The 19,177-nt window shown below is 35.0% G+C and overlaps 1 protein-coding gene across 3 annotated transcripts; it reads left to right on the top strand.

Annotated features, from left to right (window-relative positions):
- The first annotated feature begins 9,565 nt into the window (after positions 1–9,565).
- On the top strand, positions 9,566–13,128 carry LOC149561526 (uncharacterized). 3 transcript variants are annotated; one of them, XM_089825173.1, is made up of 3 exons: positions 9,566–12,015; positions 12,319–12,438; positions 12,541–13,128. In XM_089825173.1, exons 1-3 carry the CDS (start codon positions 9,624–9,626, stop codon positions 12,990–12,992), a joined length of 2,964 nt encoding a protein of 987 aa, XP_089681299.1. In that variant the 5' UTR covers positions 9,566–9,623; the 3' UTR covers positions 12,993–13,128. The 3 variants fall into 3 exon arrangements, with proteins under 3 accessions (XP_089681299.1, XP_089681298.1, XP_089681297.1); XM_089825172.1 differs by having other exon boundaries at positions 9,566–11,292; positions 11,425–12,438; XM_089825171.1 differs by having other exon boundaries at positions 9,566–12,438.
- Positions 13,129–19,177: the final 6,049 nt, after the last annotated feature.

Raw genomic sequence — 19,177 nt, forward strand, 5'->3', positions numbered from 1 at the left:
TGGTAGAGATAGTAAAGATGTGGCAATGAAGGGGGGGATTAACGCAAAGAGGGAGATAGTTAGTGATGTTGTAAAGGGTGATGATGTGGGAAAGGAGGGAGCTAAAGTCTAGGTCTATGGGAAGAGTGAGGGGGTGAGGAAAGAGCATGCACAAAAAGTGTTTCAAGGAGACCCGAAGGGAGGAGCTGAGACCTGCACCACTCAAGGTAGAAGAGATGCTTCTTCTAATGAAGAAAGCTATGGTAAGAGAGCCTGACCAGGGGAAAGGAGGGATCTAAAGCAGTGTGCATGGAACGAAGTAGGTGGTGGAAGGACTTTCAGTCATCATCAAACCATCGATTCTAAGGACAAGAACTGGGACGGGAAGGATGAATAGCGAGAGTGAAAGAGGAGTGAGGGAGAGAGAGGGTGGCCGACTCACAGATCACTATGGAGATAAGGTCAAACATGCTAGAGTCACAAGGCAGGTTGGTGAGGAAAGCAATTGGAAGGAGGCACCAAAGGTGGATGAGGAAGAGGTCAGGATTGACATTGGTGAAGGAGAAGGTGGTGCGAGTGGGCAAGGGCAGAGCTGAAGGGCAGAGGCGGTGGGGGTTTATGGTGGGAGAGGAAAGGGGGTTGAGTGGAGGGGCATGATGGGTGAGACAAAGGAGGGAGTGGTACGCCAATGGAAGGTGGGAAACAAATAAGTGAGTAATGAAGGGGATGAAGGAGGTACAGACAAGGACGTAGTCAACAACACTAGCCCCACCACAATGGGGCCAACACGTGAAACAACTAGAATCAGAGAGGCAAGAGAGCCTATTAAGAACCACAAGAGAGGAAGATTCACAGAGCTGAAGAAGGTGTTGTCCATACCATGTCAGAGGGCCCTTGATGTCCTTAGATGAACGTTGTAGATTAAGATCATCCTTGTCAAACTTGGAAGTGCACATGGAGTCTATCTGCTAATCATATAAAGGGAGTTGAAGATCCTTGGTGTGAGCATTGAAGTCCCCTAAAATGATTAAATTCCATAGGGCAAATAACTTGTCAATATAGTCATGAAGATCACCATAAGGGTCCCCCTCAGAACCATGGACCGCATAAGGAGTAGTTGGAGGGAAATAACAAACCTCAATGAAAAGATCTCTAACCAACATGCCTCTAATACAGACCCACATGAACCTGACTGTGAGGCCTCGCCCCGACCCTTCGTAGCCTTAGTTGTTACTTTATCTTTTTGATACTCACAACTCGCGATGTCGAGACATTATCAGATACTTGAACATATCATATTATTTCATGTTGTGTGATGTTATTTTCAGATATTTGATGTCCGTCATTTAATGTATTATGTAGATGTATGTTGATGAATTAAGTAAAAGGTAGGATTAACATTTTGGTTTAAAATATTTTAAATGGTTAAGAATTGAATGGGATGAGAGGAACCCTGATTTTTGTTATAGATGGATGTTTTAATTTATGTGATTCCTGATACGTATATATACATATGTACATGTGATTTTCGGGACTACTGATGTGTGCAATGAGTGTGCAGATATTTTAGTTGAGAAAACCAATAGAGGGACAAAACTGATCCCTATGTGCTAATTTTGGAAACCTTGTTGTTCGTAATTCAAGTATTTTAACTGTGAGATGTATGTATTTTCTTTCTGTGTTCAGTGAATGTTAATGTTCGTAACTATGTTTCTTTAGTGTCGCTTGACACTCGTGAATTGTTTATGTTCTTCTACGTGCCAGCTAGGGTTAGCTGTGCAACCTTTGGACCTAAGTCGGTTTAAGTAAGTGTCAGTTTGCTAATTGGGTTCTTAATCGAGTTTAGTCACCCTTAATTCGGATTAGTGCTTAATCTGCTTTTTAGAGTTGTTAGTTGGTCCTAATTATTTCCTAACTTTTTTTTGGCTCCAAACCTATTCCTAAGGCTTTAAAACTTGAAATAATTATACCCAAGGGGTATGGGTATGTGTTGGGGGTCTTTTCCAACCCCTAAGTCACTTTTTTTGACTTTTGAGATCACTCAAAAAGTCTCATTTTACCTTTGTGCGAAAATTGCAAGTAGTTACCATGAGTTCCCTTACCTCACCTCCACTTAGTGTTTAACCATAGTGTGGGTTAAAGTTAGAAGCTCCCAGATTTGTAGGTGGGTGGGAGAAGTTATTGTTCCCTTTGGTGGTTGAGTTTAAGGCTTATTTAGAGGCCCTTCTTGGACTAGTGGAGGTGATTACCCAATCTCTACATTTAGAGAGGAGTCTTGGAAGATTGAAGCAAGGAAGGAAAAATCTCTACTCAAACTTGTTCATTGCCATTATCTCTTTGTGAAGGTAGGAATTCTCATCTCCCTTGTTCAGATTTTCTTGTTTGTTTCATGCTTATGCTACCTTGTTGTTGTTTGAATGCTTGTATGTTTGTGGGTATGTTGGGAAGCTTTGAAAACCATGTTATTTTGAATGATTTCCTTTTATGTTTTTGTATAAATTTTTGAGATGTTCTTGCATGGGTGTTTTGGCATTACTCACCCTTGGAGAGGGCAGAAGTGGCCAATTTCGGGAAAGGGCATTTTAGTTGGACTCCAACAATGTAGAGTCTCTTCTCAGGACGAGAAGAGGGAGGGAGGGTAGGGTGTTAAGGGCCCCTACCTGTCAGCACAAACCACGTATGAGTTTTGGCATGTAAGAATGGAAGAACAGAAGTTCTTGATTTATAGCCCCAATTGGGCACCTGGTTTGGTGTTGTGTCTGACATCTCATGTTGGAAAAATCCACCTTTCCCTAGTGTTGATTTGTTGTGAATCCTATTGTGAAAACCTTGTATGAATATGCATGTTGATTTGTTTCTTGGTCATGCTTGTTGTCACCTGATTAGATTCTGTTCCCTCCATGGTTCTATAAATGTGTTGCAGAAATTGTTATGAATCCATTGATGAGGGTCATGAAGGAAATTCAATTAAATTTTTGTAATTCGGGATTGAAATCCTATGAAATTTGTATTTCAAACTTTGTTGTAATGGCAACGAAGCCGAGTTTTCTTCCTGGTTCTTTCCCGGCTGAGCCTTTGAATCAGGTTTGCCAATAAAATTGGTGATTGAGTATAATTGTTTATCATGTGATTTAATTGTAATTTTGAATTAGATGGATGCACATCAAAAATAGGATGGAAATGATGTTGATTCAATTAGGCAAATTTCAAGTTTCTTATATGTTGGAAACGAAATTTTTATTATGAATGAAAGATTAGTTTTTGTGATTATTGGAATTAAATCAATACTTGCATTGTGGTTTAAATAATTATCTAAATCTCTTGGTTTATCTATTTGCAAGTAGATCTATTCAATGTACTTTCAAAAAAAAAAATCTCCCCTTGGTAATTAATCAACTGAAAATTTTATACTTAGAAAATTATAAGACAAAACAAAAATGTGTTCAAGAGAGTTAAAAAAAACTCTCTGTCTTTTGTATGGGAGGAGAAAATTAAATGCCTTTAGTAACAGAGAATCAAAATGATTCCTTAAATATCCTTTTTGCTTATTTGAAAATTATTATTTTTAGATTAAAAATAGTAATAAAATAAACATCAAAAAAAAAAACAAGCAATTGTCATCCAACTTTATCCCAACCCCAACAAACTATCTTTATGTCATAACTTCCTTATAATATCCAAACTTGGGTGATGATGTCACCCCTAAGGAAGCGCATGGAAAGGTGGTAGGTGGGCAAGTTTGTTTAAAAAATAATAATTAATTAATTAAATGCTTTAGGTGGGCATGAATCCCCATCTCCCAAGGTCAACAAAGGAGGCAAATGCTTTGATTCACTCAACCCACTTAAATTCTTCCTAAGCGCTCACATGGGAGTCTTGATCATGAGGGTGACGTCACCCTATCCCCTCAACCTGACCTTGGGCAGTGATAAAGTTCTCCTTGGGATACGTTGGTGTGCAAGTGTTTGTTTTTAAACTAATTTAATTTTAAAGTGGTATCAATTTCCCACTTGACTTGGGACGCCTATTCCCCACCTTGCACTTGGACGTGACCTTGCTCATGGTCTGCGCTTGATCCCCTTGGGCAGAGCACTGCATCAAGTAGCAGTGCCTAGGAATCCGCAGGGTTTGGGGTTTGGGAGGCCGACGTGACATGTGGCAGGGGGATAGAGTAGGGGTGAAGTAGGTTGGTTTAATATTAAGTTTTTGATTGTAGTTTAGTTTGTTTTAAATGGTATTAGTTGTTAGTATTGATGTTAGGTTTAGTTAATATGTTAGTTTAGTTTATATAATTTATTTTGTTTTGGTAATTGTTAATACATTAGTTTATTTTGTTAGTTAGTTGAATTTATTAAAATTAATTTAAGTTAGTTTAAATTTTAATAAGTTTATATTTATGTTAATTTAGTTTGTTTTTTTAATATTATTTAGTTTAAATCTAAGGGGCAGTTAGATAGTTTAAGAATTAGTTATTTAATTTTGTTTAGTAGTTAGCATTATTTAATTTCAAGTATATATAAGAATTATTTAATTATTATTTGGTTTGATTATGTTAATCGTTGTCTTTAATGGAAATATCTTAATGAAGTTAGATTCTCAAATTTAGATATAATTTAATTATTATTTCTTTATTGTAATCATGGAGTTTTCTTAATTTGCTTAAATTATTATTGATAGATGTTTTTTTTTTATATATAGCAATGAGATTATAAAAATATATTTTAATGTTAACCGTGTATGAGATGAAAGATGCTATGTAGTAAATGTTAAATCTATCTTTAATTATATTCTTATAGAGGAAATTTAAATCTATTGTTTTAAGATTAATTTGAAACAAAATAAACGTCGATATTAATCTTATGATGAAAGCTTCAAATTCTTAACAATGTATTTTCCCACAAGTTTTTAAACTTAGGACGTAACGTAGAGAACCTATACTTAAACTGTGATCATAACCTTATCGAACTTTGAGCATTCTAATTATTAATTTAAAAATAAAAATTTAAAAAAAATTGTGTGTTTTTGCCCACGTAGTTTGGGCATGACACTGACAAGGTTGTTGGAATGCATAATGATCATTTTGCTGACAAGGTGGTCACGGACGAGATAGGCGATCCCACTAGATCCCCTGATACCTTTAGAAGACTTAACCTCATCACGATAAGTAGATAGCCAGTGAAATCTAGGAATCCTGGGAAGAGGATGAGTAGGACTCTTGTGAGTCTCTGTAACAAGAATAATATCCATAGTACCAATGACATCCATAAAAAGACTAGGAAGAGACCAAAGAGTACCATTACCATTCCAACATTGGACAATCAAGGAGTCCCTGCACTCCTTCCTTCCCTAAGCCTGCCATCGTCATTTAGTCTTGGAGGCTGGCCCAAAAACCTAGCTAGAAGGAGGACTATTTATGATAACTGCCTTAAGGTTATAGATAACCACCCATTTACCCTCAAAGCTGGCTGCAATTAGTGTTTGAGCGTGTTTGAGTTCAGTAACCTGTGCTTTAGTGAGATCTTCATCAGGGTATATTTTTGAAGGCAACATGAAGAGTTTTCTATGGGCCCTTAGGACCTGTAACCTGTCTGATGTGTTGTGGAATCTAATGAAAAGTGTGGAATCATACCCTATCTAGATAAAAAAACCTAATGATGATGTTGCCACCCTTGCTAATGGTTGGGCTCTCCTTGAGCTAACTGCCAACCACACGGACTTTTGCGGTTCTAATGATAAAGACTCTCCCTTGGCTGACATTGCTCTTGCAGCCTGAGGGCTTTATTTATTATGTTAATGTTTTTTTATGAGTAGTTGTCTTATTTGACTACATGCCGACTGAAATGTAGGGTGATCTTGTATCACTCAACCCCTTTTTTTGTGGATATGTATCTTTAATATTTAATTAATAGGAAATGTCTATTCATAAAAAAAGTATAATGCTTTTAAAATCAAGATTATGAAGAAACAAAAAAAAAACGTTTAAGAATTAAAAAAGAGAATATACTTTTATATTACATTTTTTTTGTGACCTATGGAACTTGAAAAAAAAATACAAATTATGAATTGATTTTTACGATGAGTACCTTAATGTGAAAAAATTAACAAGCCTAAATTTCAAGTATGCTTGATGTTTAGAATCAGTTCTCTTATACTATGTGACTAGTTTCATGGATTCCTATGAAAATTCATTAATTATTGTCCAACATTGCCTTAGTCTTTTATCTATTTGGAATTGTGAACCAAATTGTTTTGTGCAGCGAATTAGTTTCATTTAAATAAATAGTCATCCACTGCATAAGTTTCTAAAGAGGAGGGAAAAATATTTCATATCTATAAGGTACACACTACATCTTAAACTAAATATCATTTAAAGCTTACTTTATAGATACATTGGAATATTTAATGAAATTTTATTAGTTGCAATATTATTACATTTTATACTTTATGTAAAGCTACATGAACTTCACTAGAAAGATGCAAAGGTGATATTACACTATGTCAAAGGGAGACACACACAACAAATCATCTCATAACAAGAGGAAAATTTAACCTTTTTCCAAATATTAAAGGGAACCTCCATTTTGAAAACATTTTTAGTCTAACAAGGATTAAATAAAAAAAAAAAATCTATTGGAAGAGTCAAACACTTCCTGTAGATTACATGATTTAGTAGTAAGTTTGATTCCAATATGTTACAGAGCGATATAAAACATTTTCCATGTGTTTGCTTGTTTAGAACATTAGATATTAGTTTGAAAGTGGATTGCCACTTTGAAAGTTTCTCTTTAAAGCATAAGTATGGACAATAGCCTTGCAAGGTTTCCATATTTTGGGATTTGGACATTTGAAAATAATCTTGGACAAAATTTGAGAGATTTGAAAAATATCTTTCATTAGAGTAGCAACGAGTGGAAGTCTGAATTCCTTCCTCTACAATTTTAGCAAAATCAAGGGTGGGTCCATTATGAGAGCTATCATAGCATAAATTGTAATGTGAATACAAACAAAATAACATACGAAGCAAAGAGCTTGTACAATGAGTAGGTGATATGCTCTAAAGAATGGAGAAATGAGGAGGTATATTTTTTTAAGGCTAAAAATGTTTGTCACTTCTGATTACTTACTCCACTGTACAACGTGTTCAGAGGATTAAGAGATTTACAAAAATAAACTCTAATTCTACCATGTTAAAGAATTTATCTGCTATAATGGTAAGAAAGTAATAGTGAACTTGATCTGATTAAGTGCAACTTACTTTATTGTCTAGATATCTCTTATGCTCAACACTTTATCACCTCCCATGACTAATATATCCAATCATTTTCTTTGACGATGCATAGTACTCTTCCCTGTAGTAGATGTACCTCTTCATTCCGTCAATGTATCCCCTTCTTAATATAACAACAATAACATTAACTTAGCCTTAAACTGCTTCTATCAGTAATAAACAAATATGTAAAAATAATCTGAAATTCTATTATAATTAACATTCTTAATTTTCCAATAAAATACAATTCTAACATTCTAATCCGAATTCTTATAAATAAATTTAAAAACAAACAAACTCAAATTTAACTATTCACATCACGATAATACAACTTTGAACTTTCAAATATGCAAAGAATTTCATATATGTCTCAAATCATAGGAAAAAATTAAAATTGTATAATAAACTTGAATGATTGCCTCATTCAACTACAAAACAAAAACAATATCCAAATACTACTTTTTTTCTACAAACATTATATAATTTATGATTTATTTGTACTTTTGAAGCGCCATAGCAAACTGAAATTGACCGGAAGTTCCTAAAATCAATATCACTTTTATTTTTTTTATAATTTTTGATTTGTTAAAAGACAAGACTGGTGCATCAAATAATGACCATTTGTGCAAGTTGCTTTTCTGATAAAATTTATTTTTAATTAGATATTAAACTTTTGATAATAATAAGAGTTGAGGTGTAAAAAGTTTGATAAAAATTATTTCTTAAGTTCAAAGCCTTATTTGTCACTAGGAACTAATGTTCTCAATTGCTTTTTTTATAAGATTTAAGTCATCTTATTTCTAAAATTCAAATACAAATTTATTTTTAAATTAATTTTAAGTCATTTATTTTTTGTTTTGATTGACTGGTTTGGAATTTTTTGGGGATAACATTAATTTATTAGTGCAAAAGTTACTTATTATTATTATTATTTTTCTAGAAATTATGTAGAAGCTTCCAATAATTTTAGTTGCTTAATTTTCTAGGAGCTTCAGATGGTACGTCCATGCCTCTATTTGTTGATGGCGAAGACTGTAAATTTTTCTCTTTTCTTTATCTGAGAGCTGAGATTTTCTAATTTTTTAAAGGTACATGAACAATATCATCTAAAGCTTCTAGAATATTAAGAATCTAAAATTACTAGAAGCTTGTACATAATTTCTAGAATTTTATTTTTAAGTAATTTTTGTAGTAACAAATTAATTTTATTTCCAGAAAATCTAAACTAGCCAATCAAAAATAAAAATTAATGAGTTAAAATAAATTTGTATTTGAACTTTGGAAATAAGATGATTTAAATCAGATAAATTAATTTTTAAAAAAACTAATGGGAACATTAGTTTCGTGCTTTATACATAGGATAAAGAGTAAAAATGTTTTTAATGACTAGATAACCACAAGTTTAAATCATAAAATATTTCGTCTTATGCAAAGAAAATATCTATAACAAATATGTCATTAAACATTGAAAACCTACTGACGATATAAATTTTGATCTATAACAAATATGTCATTAAACATTGAAAACCTACTGACGATATAAATTTTGATCTATAACAAATATGTCATTAAACATTGAAAATCTACTGACGATATAAATTTTGAAACCCCACTCCTATGGAAGGTAGTGGGTGTGCAAACTTGAAAAATATCAACCATATAAAAAAACCAGGTTTTTTTTCCGAAGTAATCAAAAGCAATATAAAGAAAAAACATTTTGAATGGCTGAAGAGTCTCTTCAAAATGTAGGTCGTGTATTTAAAGTTGTCATTTAAAGCGTGGAAATTCCACACCCACACCTCTTCCAACGGTCAAGTCGTGCTACCTACGCCTCTTCAAAAAGTCAAGTCACACACATAAAAGCTGTCAATCAACGCATTGAAATTCCACACCCACACCTCTACCAACAGTGAAGTCGTGCTACCTACGCCTCTTCCAAAAAGTCAAGTCACACATTTAAAGCTGTCAATCAACGCATTGAAATTCCACAGCTACCCTAAAGTTTTGCCTCTACGGTCTACCTGCATTGCACTCCTTCAAAAACACGGCATTGGTAAAAGCTAGAGCATCGCATACCCCACAAAAGCACAAGCGAATCATTAATTTTTATTGGGTTTTGTTTATGATATTTTCTTTGTATAAGTCGAAAGCTAGATATTATGTTTATTACTCAAATAGCTGACAAAAACCGAATACTTCTCGTCATCGTCCGTGTGAAACCTAGACTTTTTAGGCAACTGACTGCCCATCACTAACCACTTTTCGCCACCGCAAAAGACTTCGCAACTATTTAATCCCATTTCACAGACTACCATATTGTACGGAGGGATCTAAATCGTTCCTTTTCTTGGGTACTTTTTTCCTGAGTTCAATATAGATGAAGATGGCTTTAGTTTGTCCCCTCCTTCTCTTTCTTCTGTCTGCACTGCCGGCTTGTCTACATTCTGTGGCCTCTCATTCTTATTATTCTGATCAGCAGGCTCTGCTGGCTTTCAAACATTCCCTTTATTCTGATCCCTACAATTCCTTGTTCGATTGGTCGCCTAATCATTCATTCTGCAATTGGACTGGTGTTATCTGCTCTTCTCGTCATCAACGTGCAGTCTCTTTGAATCTCACGGGTATGTCTTTGCTTGGCCCCATCTCTCCTTTCCTTGGCAATCTCTCTTTTCTTAGAGTACTTGCTCTCAAGAATAACAGTTTCCAGGGCCCAATTCCTTCTCAACTTGGGAGGCTTTTTCGCCTAAGAATACTTAGATTGTCTATAAATAAATTAAGTGGCTCCATCCCCACCGCTCTAGCAGGGTGCCGTGCCCTGGAATCTCTTATACTATCTTCAAATTTTTTGAGTGGTAGCATTCCTTCTCAACTTGGCCTACTTTCTCATTTAGAAACCCTTGTTCTGGGAGAAAACCAACTTACAGGGACAATACCATCATGGCTGGGAAACATGTCCTCTTTAACTCTGTTGAACATGGGGGATAATAAACTCCATGGTGGTATTCCTGAAGAGTTGAGCATGTGTACTCAACTCAGTTGGCTTGATCTTATCATGAACAATCTAACAGGGACAATCCCATCTTTTCTAGGAAACGTAACCTCTTTGACTAAATTACGGCTAGGATACAACAACTTTTATGGTCGTATTCCTGTTGAATTGGAGAAGCTTACTCACCTGGAAGTGCTTTTTCTTGGCTACAACAAGTTGAGAGGAGTGATTCCCATTGCCCTTTCTAATTGCACCGTTCTGAAAAGACTTGCATTACCTTTTATTCAACTAAGCGGCCACATTCCTCACCAATTTAGCAAACTGTCAAAGCTGCAGAATCTAGAATTGTTTGGCAACCATCTTAATGGAGAAATCCCAAGCTCCCTCTCTAATTGCACTCAACTTCAACTTCTTGAATTCAACGAAAATCAATTGAACGGCAAGGTGCCTTTGGAGTTTGGTAATTTACAACAACTTCAAAGTATTTTTTTGGGGTACAATCATCTTGTGAGTGGAGGGAACACTTTGTCCATTCTAATAGCCCTAACTAATTGCTCCTCTTTGGAAACCATATACTTGCCTTCTAATCATTTCACTGGTATTTTACCATCACTTGTTGGCCAACTATCAAGACAATTCTCCATCCTAGATTTGTCCTCCAATAAAATTGAGGGAAAAATACCAAGCGAAATTGGCAACCTCACAATGCTTTCGTACTTAAACTTAGCTGACAATCATTTCACTGGAACTATTCCATACCCACTTTCTCAACTTGCACATCTTGAAAGATTGTATCTAGACAATAATAATTTACGTGGAAGTATTCCAGAAAACTTGGGCAATGCAAAAAGGCTTGGACTATTATCATTGAGCGAAAACATGTTATCAGGGAAAATTCCAGAAAGTCTTGGTAATCTTCCACAATTACGAGATCTTATTCTTCATCATAATCAATTGTCAAGCAAAATACCTTCTAGTTTAGCAAGATGCCAAACTTTGGAGTTGGTGGACTTGTCCCACAACAAGCTAAGAGGAAATATATCTCTAGAATTAGCAGGTTTTGAAAATTTACAATTTTATTTCAATATTTCTAGCAATTTATTGCAAGGGTCTCTTTTAGGAATGAGCAAAATGACAATGGTCCAAGCTATAGATGTGTCTCTGAACAATTTCTCGGGTGAAATTCCAGCTGCCCTGTTAAGTTGCACAAATTTACAATATTTGAATCTTTCATGGAATTCATTTGATGGTCCAATACCAGCATCACTCACAAAAATTAAAAACCTTCAAGATATGGATCTTTCAAACAACAAATTAGTAGGTGAAATTCCAATGGCTTTTGAAGAGATGAAATCACTTCAGCACATCAATCTCTCTTCAAATAGGTTAGTAGGAGCAGTTCCCAAGGAAGGAGTTTTTGCAAGAATGAATGAGTCGGCAGTTATGCGAAATATCGGTCTCTGTGGTGAGTGGATTAATTTGCAAGCATGTTCTAATTCAAAAAAGAAAATATTTATGGTCTCTAAAAAGGTGATAGTACCAACTGTGATAGGCATTGCAATATTCATTTCATCAATTGCATTGTTATTGTTCTCTAGAAGAAGACATGCTAATCACATTGATCTCAACATATGGCCTCACAGAATTTCATATGAAGAACTTGAAGGTGCAACTAATGGGTTTAGCCAAGACAATTTGCTAGGAGTTGGCAATTTTGGTTCTGTTTATAAAGGGATTCTCAATGGTATAAATATTGCTGTTAAGGTTCTTAATTTGCAAGGTGAAGATTCTCTCCAAACTTTTAGTAGAGAATGTAATGTGCTAAAAAGAGTAAGGCATCGCAATGTGATCAAAATAGTTTCAACATGTTCTAATCCTGATTTTAAAGCTTTAGTTTTTCCACTTATGTCTAATGGGAATTTGGAGAGATGGCTATATTCTGAGGGCGGAAAAGAATGTAGACTAAATTTGTTTGACCGATTAAGAATAGCAAAGGAGATAGCTCAAGGATTGAGCTATCTACATCATCATTGCTTTGTTCAGGTCATTCACTGTGACCTAAAACCAAGCAATGTGTTGTTAGGGGATGATATGACTCCATGTATAGCAGACTTTGGAATCACCAAACTCCTATTTGGGAACTCAATGGATTCAAATACTTCTACAAATGCAGCCAAGGGATCTATAGGCTACATTGCACCAGGTATAGATTTTGAATTAATGCTACATAAGCTATCGTTGTAATTAGTACGCATAGTTTCTATTAGATGAAAATAGTTAATAATTGTATTCTATTATATTGTAGAGTATGGAACGGGTGGAAGGACTTCATCAAATGGAGATGTATATAGCTATGGAGTTCTACTTTTAGAGCTGTTGACAAGGAAGAGACCTACAAATGACATATTTGTGGAAGGAACAAGTCTACCAAAATGGGTAGGTATGGCTTTTCCAAACAAAATAATAGAAGTGGTGGATAGCAACTTACTCAAAGATGCCAATGAATCAAATTTACCTATGGTAATTCAATGCCTTACTCAAATGATTGAAGTAGGGCTAGGTTGTACAAGGGAGTTGCCACAACAACGCCCAAATATGATGGAGATAGTTGATAGATTAGAAAAAATAATAGGATCATTTCTTGGTACTCAATGTTTTCAACTACCCATAGATATCTCACCCTTTCTTGAGAGTACAAGTGCTCCTAGAAAAACCGGTTCAATGAGGGATGCAAATTGGTCTATGTCTACATCTTAGCTCTTCAATCAACTTGATACAACCTTTTAATTAGAGTTCCCAATATTTTCATATATTTTCTTATAAATATATTGAACTTATTGTACAGTTTCCGAATATTGTAAGTATGTCATGCTTATTTTATGTTTGATGTTCATCCAATCTCTAAATATTTAGAAATAGTTTATAAGGCAGACATAACTATTGGCTCAATATATGTATAAAAAAGTTGGAATAAAATATAAGTTATTTTTGTATCGTTAGCTTCTTTCTTTATTACAATGGATATATATTATATATTTAAAAAATTGTTATATATTCAATTTTTTGCAACCCTTTTGCTATATTGGAAGGAATCTGTGTAAAATACAGGTACAATTGAAAATATAGTTTTAAGTGGAAAACTGTGAAAATGACAAATATTTTATTTAAATATAGAAATCATTGTAACTATTATGATAGTTATGGACAAAATAAAAGTGTTAAAAGTTGTATTCTAGTTTTCATTCTAATAAACTGACCAAAATGACAAAAGAAAATCTTCAAGAAATGAAGAATATATAGAGTTAAGACGTGAACTACAAGTTGCCACTTGCAAAGTGTTAGACTATGTTTGTCATAAGCCCGAGGCTCCACCTGAATATATCTTCCTCTCTAGTGAATTTAAAGAAAAAGGCTCCACCTGACATTGCACTGGTCTCCACACAGGCCTTCAAGCTCCAACAGGTTCCTACGCACAATGAAACCATATCAAAGGTTGGCCTGATTGAAAACAATCTTCCAACAAGAGTAAATCTCATGGATGAAACAATACGATCCAAAACCACGCCTGGAAGGCCCAAAAATCAGGCCTCCTTTCCAGTTTGTCAAATGGACTCCTTATAACAGTAATGCCATTATTCTGACCCTGTTCAGCAGTTTTATAGGTCACATTATTAGGAGTACCATCATCAGTCCACAAAGGGGAACTTCATTTTATCAGAGCATTGGGAAAAGCAAGTGAATACATGGAAACCTACGAACAAGGCAATGAAATCCTTTGCTCTATCTTACTCCTTTTCTGTGGAAACACATGTAATCGATAGATTCCTCAAAACTTCAATTTCATTTAATTTATCTACCTTTCTTGCTATCTTTGAAGTCTTCTATTTCGTCTTAGACTCCTTCGGTTTTCTAGGAATGAATTGGATGGTTCCATTCCCTCTACTCTTGCAGGTTGTCATAATTCACTTCAAACTCTAATATTAACGATCCTTGTTGATGAAGACAATGAACTCGCGGGCACAAACTCGACCAATTGGTTATGCTTACGCAATTCCCAATGCTTGATATGAACAGTTTTACTAGGAAGATTCCCAATAGCCTTTTCAATCTTGCACATACAGAAAAACAATTTGTATGGCAGTATTTCGGAAAGTTTGAGACAACCAAAATGTGTCAGACTTATATCAATGAATAAAAATATGGTTTGACGGACAACTCCAAATAGTCTTAGCAAAATCTTCTACAACTACAAAATCAGTTTCTTCATCATAACCAAATAGCTGGCATCATGCCTTTAGATTAGGAAGATCACAATTGTACAGTCGATAGACTTGTCTTACATCAGGCTAAAGGGAATATGTCTTCGGAATTACTCAGTTTTGGCTACTTTATTTAAACATTTTCAATAATTTATGAGAAGGCTCTCTTTGTAAAATGATCAAAATGAAAATGGTTCAAGTTATTGACACGTCCATTAATAAATTCCCAGATAGAATTCTAGTTGCTCTACCAGGTTGTACAAGCTTGCACTATCAGGTTGCACAAACTCGCAGCATTTGAATGTTTTATGGGATTCATTTACTCACACAATTCTGGCATCACTCATTAATCTCAAAAACCTTGACTCTGTTGAAATGGTGCACAATCTTTTCAAGCGAATTCTCATGTCTACCGAATTTTTTTTTAACACACATTGATATATCAGTTGTTTTCACATAATTTAATAGGAGAGATTTGTTAGGACCCTTTAATCTGTAACTGTTATCTTTTTACTATTGTTTGCAATTAATTTATGAGTAATTTTTTTTTACTAAGTAAATTTATCACATAAGCCTATAAAATAATATCTTTTTAAAAAGTAAATTAATATAAATAAAAAACCTAGATATGATACAATATTATTAGTTCAGTATATCTAAATGAGAACTTTCTAAATTAAGTTGTCCCTTCAAAGAGGCTTGAGATATTTACCATGTGATCTATTAAATTTTAATTTTCAATTGAAACACACATTCTCTACATTTATGGTATCTGATTGCCTCATCATAAAAAGGGTCATATCAAGGTTGCAAATGAAGAGGAACATGTTTTGTCTTTAAAATAATCATAATATGATGTATGATTAGCATTACAATATACTTCATTATTATTGTGATCTTACATTTTTTGTATGAGAGAAGTACTTATTAAAATACTTTTGATATACATATTTCATTTAAAAAAGATTATTGAACTTTTTAAGGCAAAATAGGTCAATCAATCAAAATGTGTTCAATTATGTGGGAATTAATAACTTTAACTCTTATCATATGGAAATTTTGAACAAGCGAACAAATATTGATGTTTAAGTATTGAATTCAGAAAATAAAAAGGCTCCAAAGTTCTATTCTAAAATGTAATGTGCCAAAAATTATTAAAACATGACAATGTAGGCAACCTAAACTTGATAGGTTTAAACATTAACTTTGAGCCACTAGCTCACCACTAGTACTAACTTGAACATGTGCTAGATTGATATCTCTTAAAGTAAATACAAATTAATTTAGTTAATTTATTAAGAATTAAAAAGGCCATAGTACAAAGAATGACATATCTCAATTGTAGCAACTTTATTCAACTAAGTAATAATGACCTAACTATATAAATTTATTATTATTATTTCTATTATTACTATTTCATAAGTAAATAGCTGAAGCCTTTATATTATATTTAAATGTTAAAAAGATGGTTACATTGTTCTCCATTCAGCAGGCACTAGTAGGAAAGAATAGAGCTAGAAAACCTCTAGTCTTGTTCGCGATCGAAGTCTTATATTATATAGATTTAAAAGGGGTATACCAAAGTATATGCAATATTTATTAGATCTTACATTGACATGAATAGTTTTTCTTGTAGTATTAAGCTCTTCTTTTCGAATTCAGATTTATGTTGCTGATCCAAACATTTTATGTGGAATATACCTCCTAAGATAGTGCTTCTATACTAACTTGCAAACCAAAGAAAATGTTTCTTTCCATAGGGTGTTAGTAGTATTAGTCCAAAAGAGTAAATGAAGGGGTCAAAGGCAAGATTGGAGGGAAAAACCTTCTCTATAACATACCTTGACACTTTTCTTATTAATTATATGGAGATTATTGTGAGGTTTCTACCAGGGTGTGGATCTGGACTAGCTTGGGTTTGGATTGGATCTTGAGAGATCTTGTAGAAATGTTATTGTAATTGCTAAGGATTTTCAAATTTAATAAAATTTCTTGGGAAGCATTTATTCTCTCTTTATCTTCATATTGTTGCATTCTTGGTTATGAGTTGGTAAGGGTGGTGTGGTCCTTCGTCAGTGGCATCAGAGCTTACCTTCATTAGTAGTATCAGTGCGTACCTTCATCAAGTGGTATCAGAGTGTACCTCCATCAGTGGTATCAGAGCATACCTCTATCAAGTAGTATCAGAGCAGGAGTTCCTGAGTGTACAAGCAAATCGCCGAAGTGTGAGGCAGTTTGTACCAGGACCTTGGTTGGGTGAAGTTTATCAGAGTAGGAGTTCCTGAGTGTACAAGTAGATCGCCGAAGAGTGAGGCAGTTTGTACCAAGACCTTGGTTGGGTGAAGTTTATCAGAGTGGGGGTTCTTGAGCATGTAAACAGATCACCGAAGCTGAGGTAGTTTGCACCAGGACCTTGGGAGGACATGCAGATTGATCGATGGATGTGGAGATGGAAGACTAAACTTGTTGAGGCATGATCGTAGAGAATGTGGATTGCAAATCCGTGGTCTTAGACTTGTGATGTGGTTCCTGATTGTTCGTGCGAGGTGGCAGGTTGCGATCTAACTTGCAAACAATTTCATTGTCACAAGGAGTGTGGGAAGGATTTGTTGCAGAGGGTTTACAAAGATCTTGGAAGATGGCTCCAAGAGGATTGGACCCTAAGATGATTGCAAAAATCCATGATATAGTGGAGAGGAATTTTTCTAAGATGTTTGCTTGGTTGGATGCTAGATTGGCTGATCAAGCTAAGAAGGTCAAGGTGGAAGAGGATGGTTTTGCTGATCAGTTTGTGGAGTCTGATGCAGAACCTGCAGAGCAACTAGAGGTTGTTGCTGAAGATATTCCTAATGTTGTTGATGTTGGGATGGAGATTGGTTTTCATGATCAGTTGGTTGAGTCTGACATGGAGATTGTAGAGCATTTGGTCATGGATGATCTAGTTGATGTTGGTGGTGACTTGAATGTTGCAGAGCACTTGGTCATGGATGATCCGGTTGTTGGAGGTGAGTTATGTATTGTAGAGCATCTTGTTGTGAGCAATGAGGTTGCTGGTGTTGAGAGTTTGACATGTGTTGATGGAGATCTACATGTGGCTGTTGATTTGGGATTTGTTGCTATGGGTGTGAATTCACTAGTTGCTGATGTGAATGGGAGTTTGGCAATGAAGCATTATGTTCAGTTTGTTCCTGGGAATGAGCATGTTGGTTGGATGGTTGAGATTCTAGTGTTTGATAGAGTAATGCAGATGTGGAAGATTTGCACGTTGGTTTTCTTGTCCCTGTTGAGGTGGAAACCTTTGGTGAAGATGAAGATGGTTGTAGACCTTTCTTTTTGGTGTCAAAGTGTGGGACACACTTTTCTATCTACTGGGGGAGTCTGATGCAGGAGCATCTTGCATGGGAAAATTATTGAAAAAAAATAAAAAAATTTGTGGAGGAGAGAGAAAGTGACAAAAATTAGAGGAGAAATAATAAAAAAATAAAAAAAGAGAAAAAGGAGAAAAGAAAGGAAAAGAGGATTTCTATTTTCGAGGTGCATAGGTGGCATAATAGAAAAAATAAAAAAATAAATGGTTGTCATTTCATTTATCGAGGTGTGTGGGTAGAATTCTAAAAAGTTATGAATATTGTAGAAAGTTGTGGATATTGTAGAAGGTTATGGAAGTTGTAAAAGGTTGTGGAGGAATTCTAGAAGCTTGTGGATAAGTCATGCATGGGGTGGTAAGTGCCTATTTAAGCAAGGCATATGAGCATTTCTAATCAAGCTCAAGGAAAAGCTTGAGAAGTGGAAGCTTGAGGAGTAGAAGCTTGAGAAGTGGAAGCTTGGGAAGTAGAAGCTTTGGAAGGAAAAGCTTGAATGTGTGAAAGTTGGAAGGTGTGAAGGCTTCAAGGTGTGAAACAGAAGGAGAAAGTGAAGAGTGAGTTTTCCTGAGTTTGTGGACAGAGCATCGAATGTGAGGCAATTTACAGCAGGATTATGGTGGAGTTGTGAGTGTAGACAGAGCGCCGAATGTGAGGCAGTTTACACTTGGATCTTGGATAAAGTTGAGAAGAGCTAGTAGTTGCGGTTTAGAAACAAGGAGGTTGCTTGGTGGCTTGCGAGCACAAGTTGAGATCTCGGAGGTTTCTACCAGAGTGTGGATCTGGACTAGCTTGGGTTTGGATTGGATCTTGAGAGATCTTGTAGAAATGTTATTGTAATTGCTAAGGATTTTCAAATTTAATAAAATTTCTTGGGAAGCATTTATTCTCTCTTTATCTTCATTTTGTTGCATTCTTGGTTATGAGTTGGTAAGGGTGGTGTGGTCCTTCGTCAGTGGTATCAGAGCTTACCTTCATTAGTAGTATCAGTGCGTACCTTCATCAAGTGGTATCAGAGTGTACCTCCATCAGTGGTATCAGAGCGTACCTCTATCATTATGACAACCATTACTACTACTTATTGGTTCATAAGGCACAACACTTGTGAATGTTTTGCAAATGGGGTTGCAAGCAAAGTGGGTTAACCATGGAGTGCGCCCAAGGTGTAGTAGTACTCACAGAAAATTTGGATTCTTGAACTCTGCGAGCATCACCTAGATCTAATAAGTGTTAAGTGATCCATTTATTTGCATGATAGATGAATTCATGTATGAATCACTACCCACAAAAAATAGATCAATGAATTTACAAGGTAAAAACC

Source organism: Cupressus sempervirens, chromosome 4 (assembly GCF_028749045.1).
Source record: "Cupressus sempervirens isolate cs-2001-9-10 chromosome 4, ASM2874904v1, whole genome shotgun sequence".
Classification (NCBI taxonomy): Eukaryota; Viridiplantae; Streptophyta; class Pinopsida; order Cupressales; family Cupressaceae; genus Cupressus; species Cupressus sempervirens.

Excerpts from the sequence above, each read along its gene's own strand:
- LOC149561526 (XM_089825171.1), top strand. The coding sequence starts at position 9,624 with ATGAAGATGGCTTTAGTTTGTCCCCTCCTTCTCTTTCTTCTGTCTGCA. Across the intron at positions 12,439-12,540 it reads TATAGGCTACATTGCACCAG|AGTATGGAACGGGTGGAAGG; the intron begins GTATAGATTTTG and ends ATTATATTGTAG.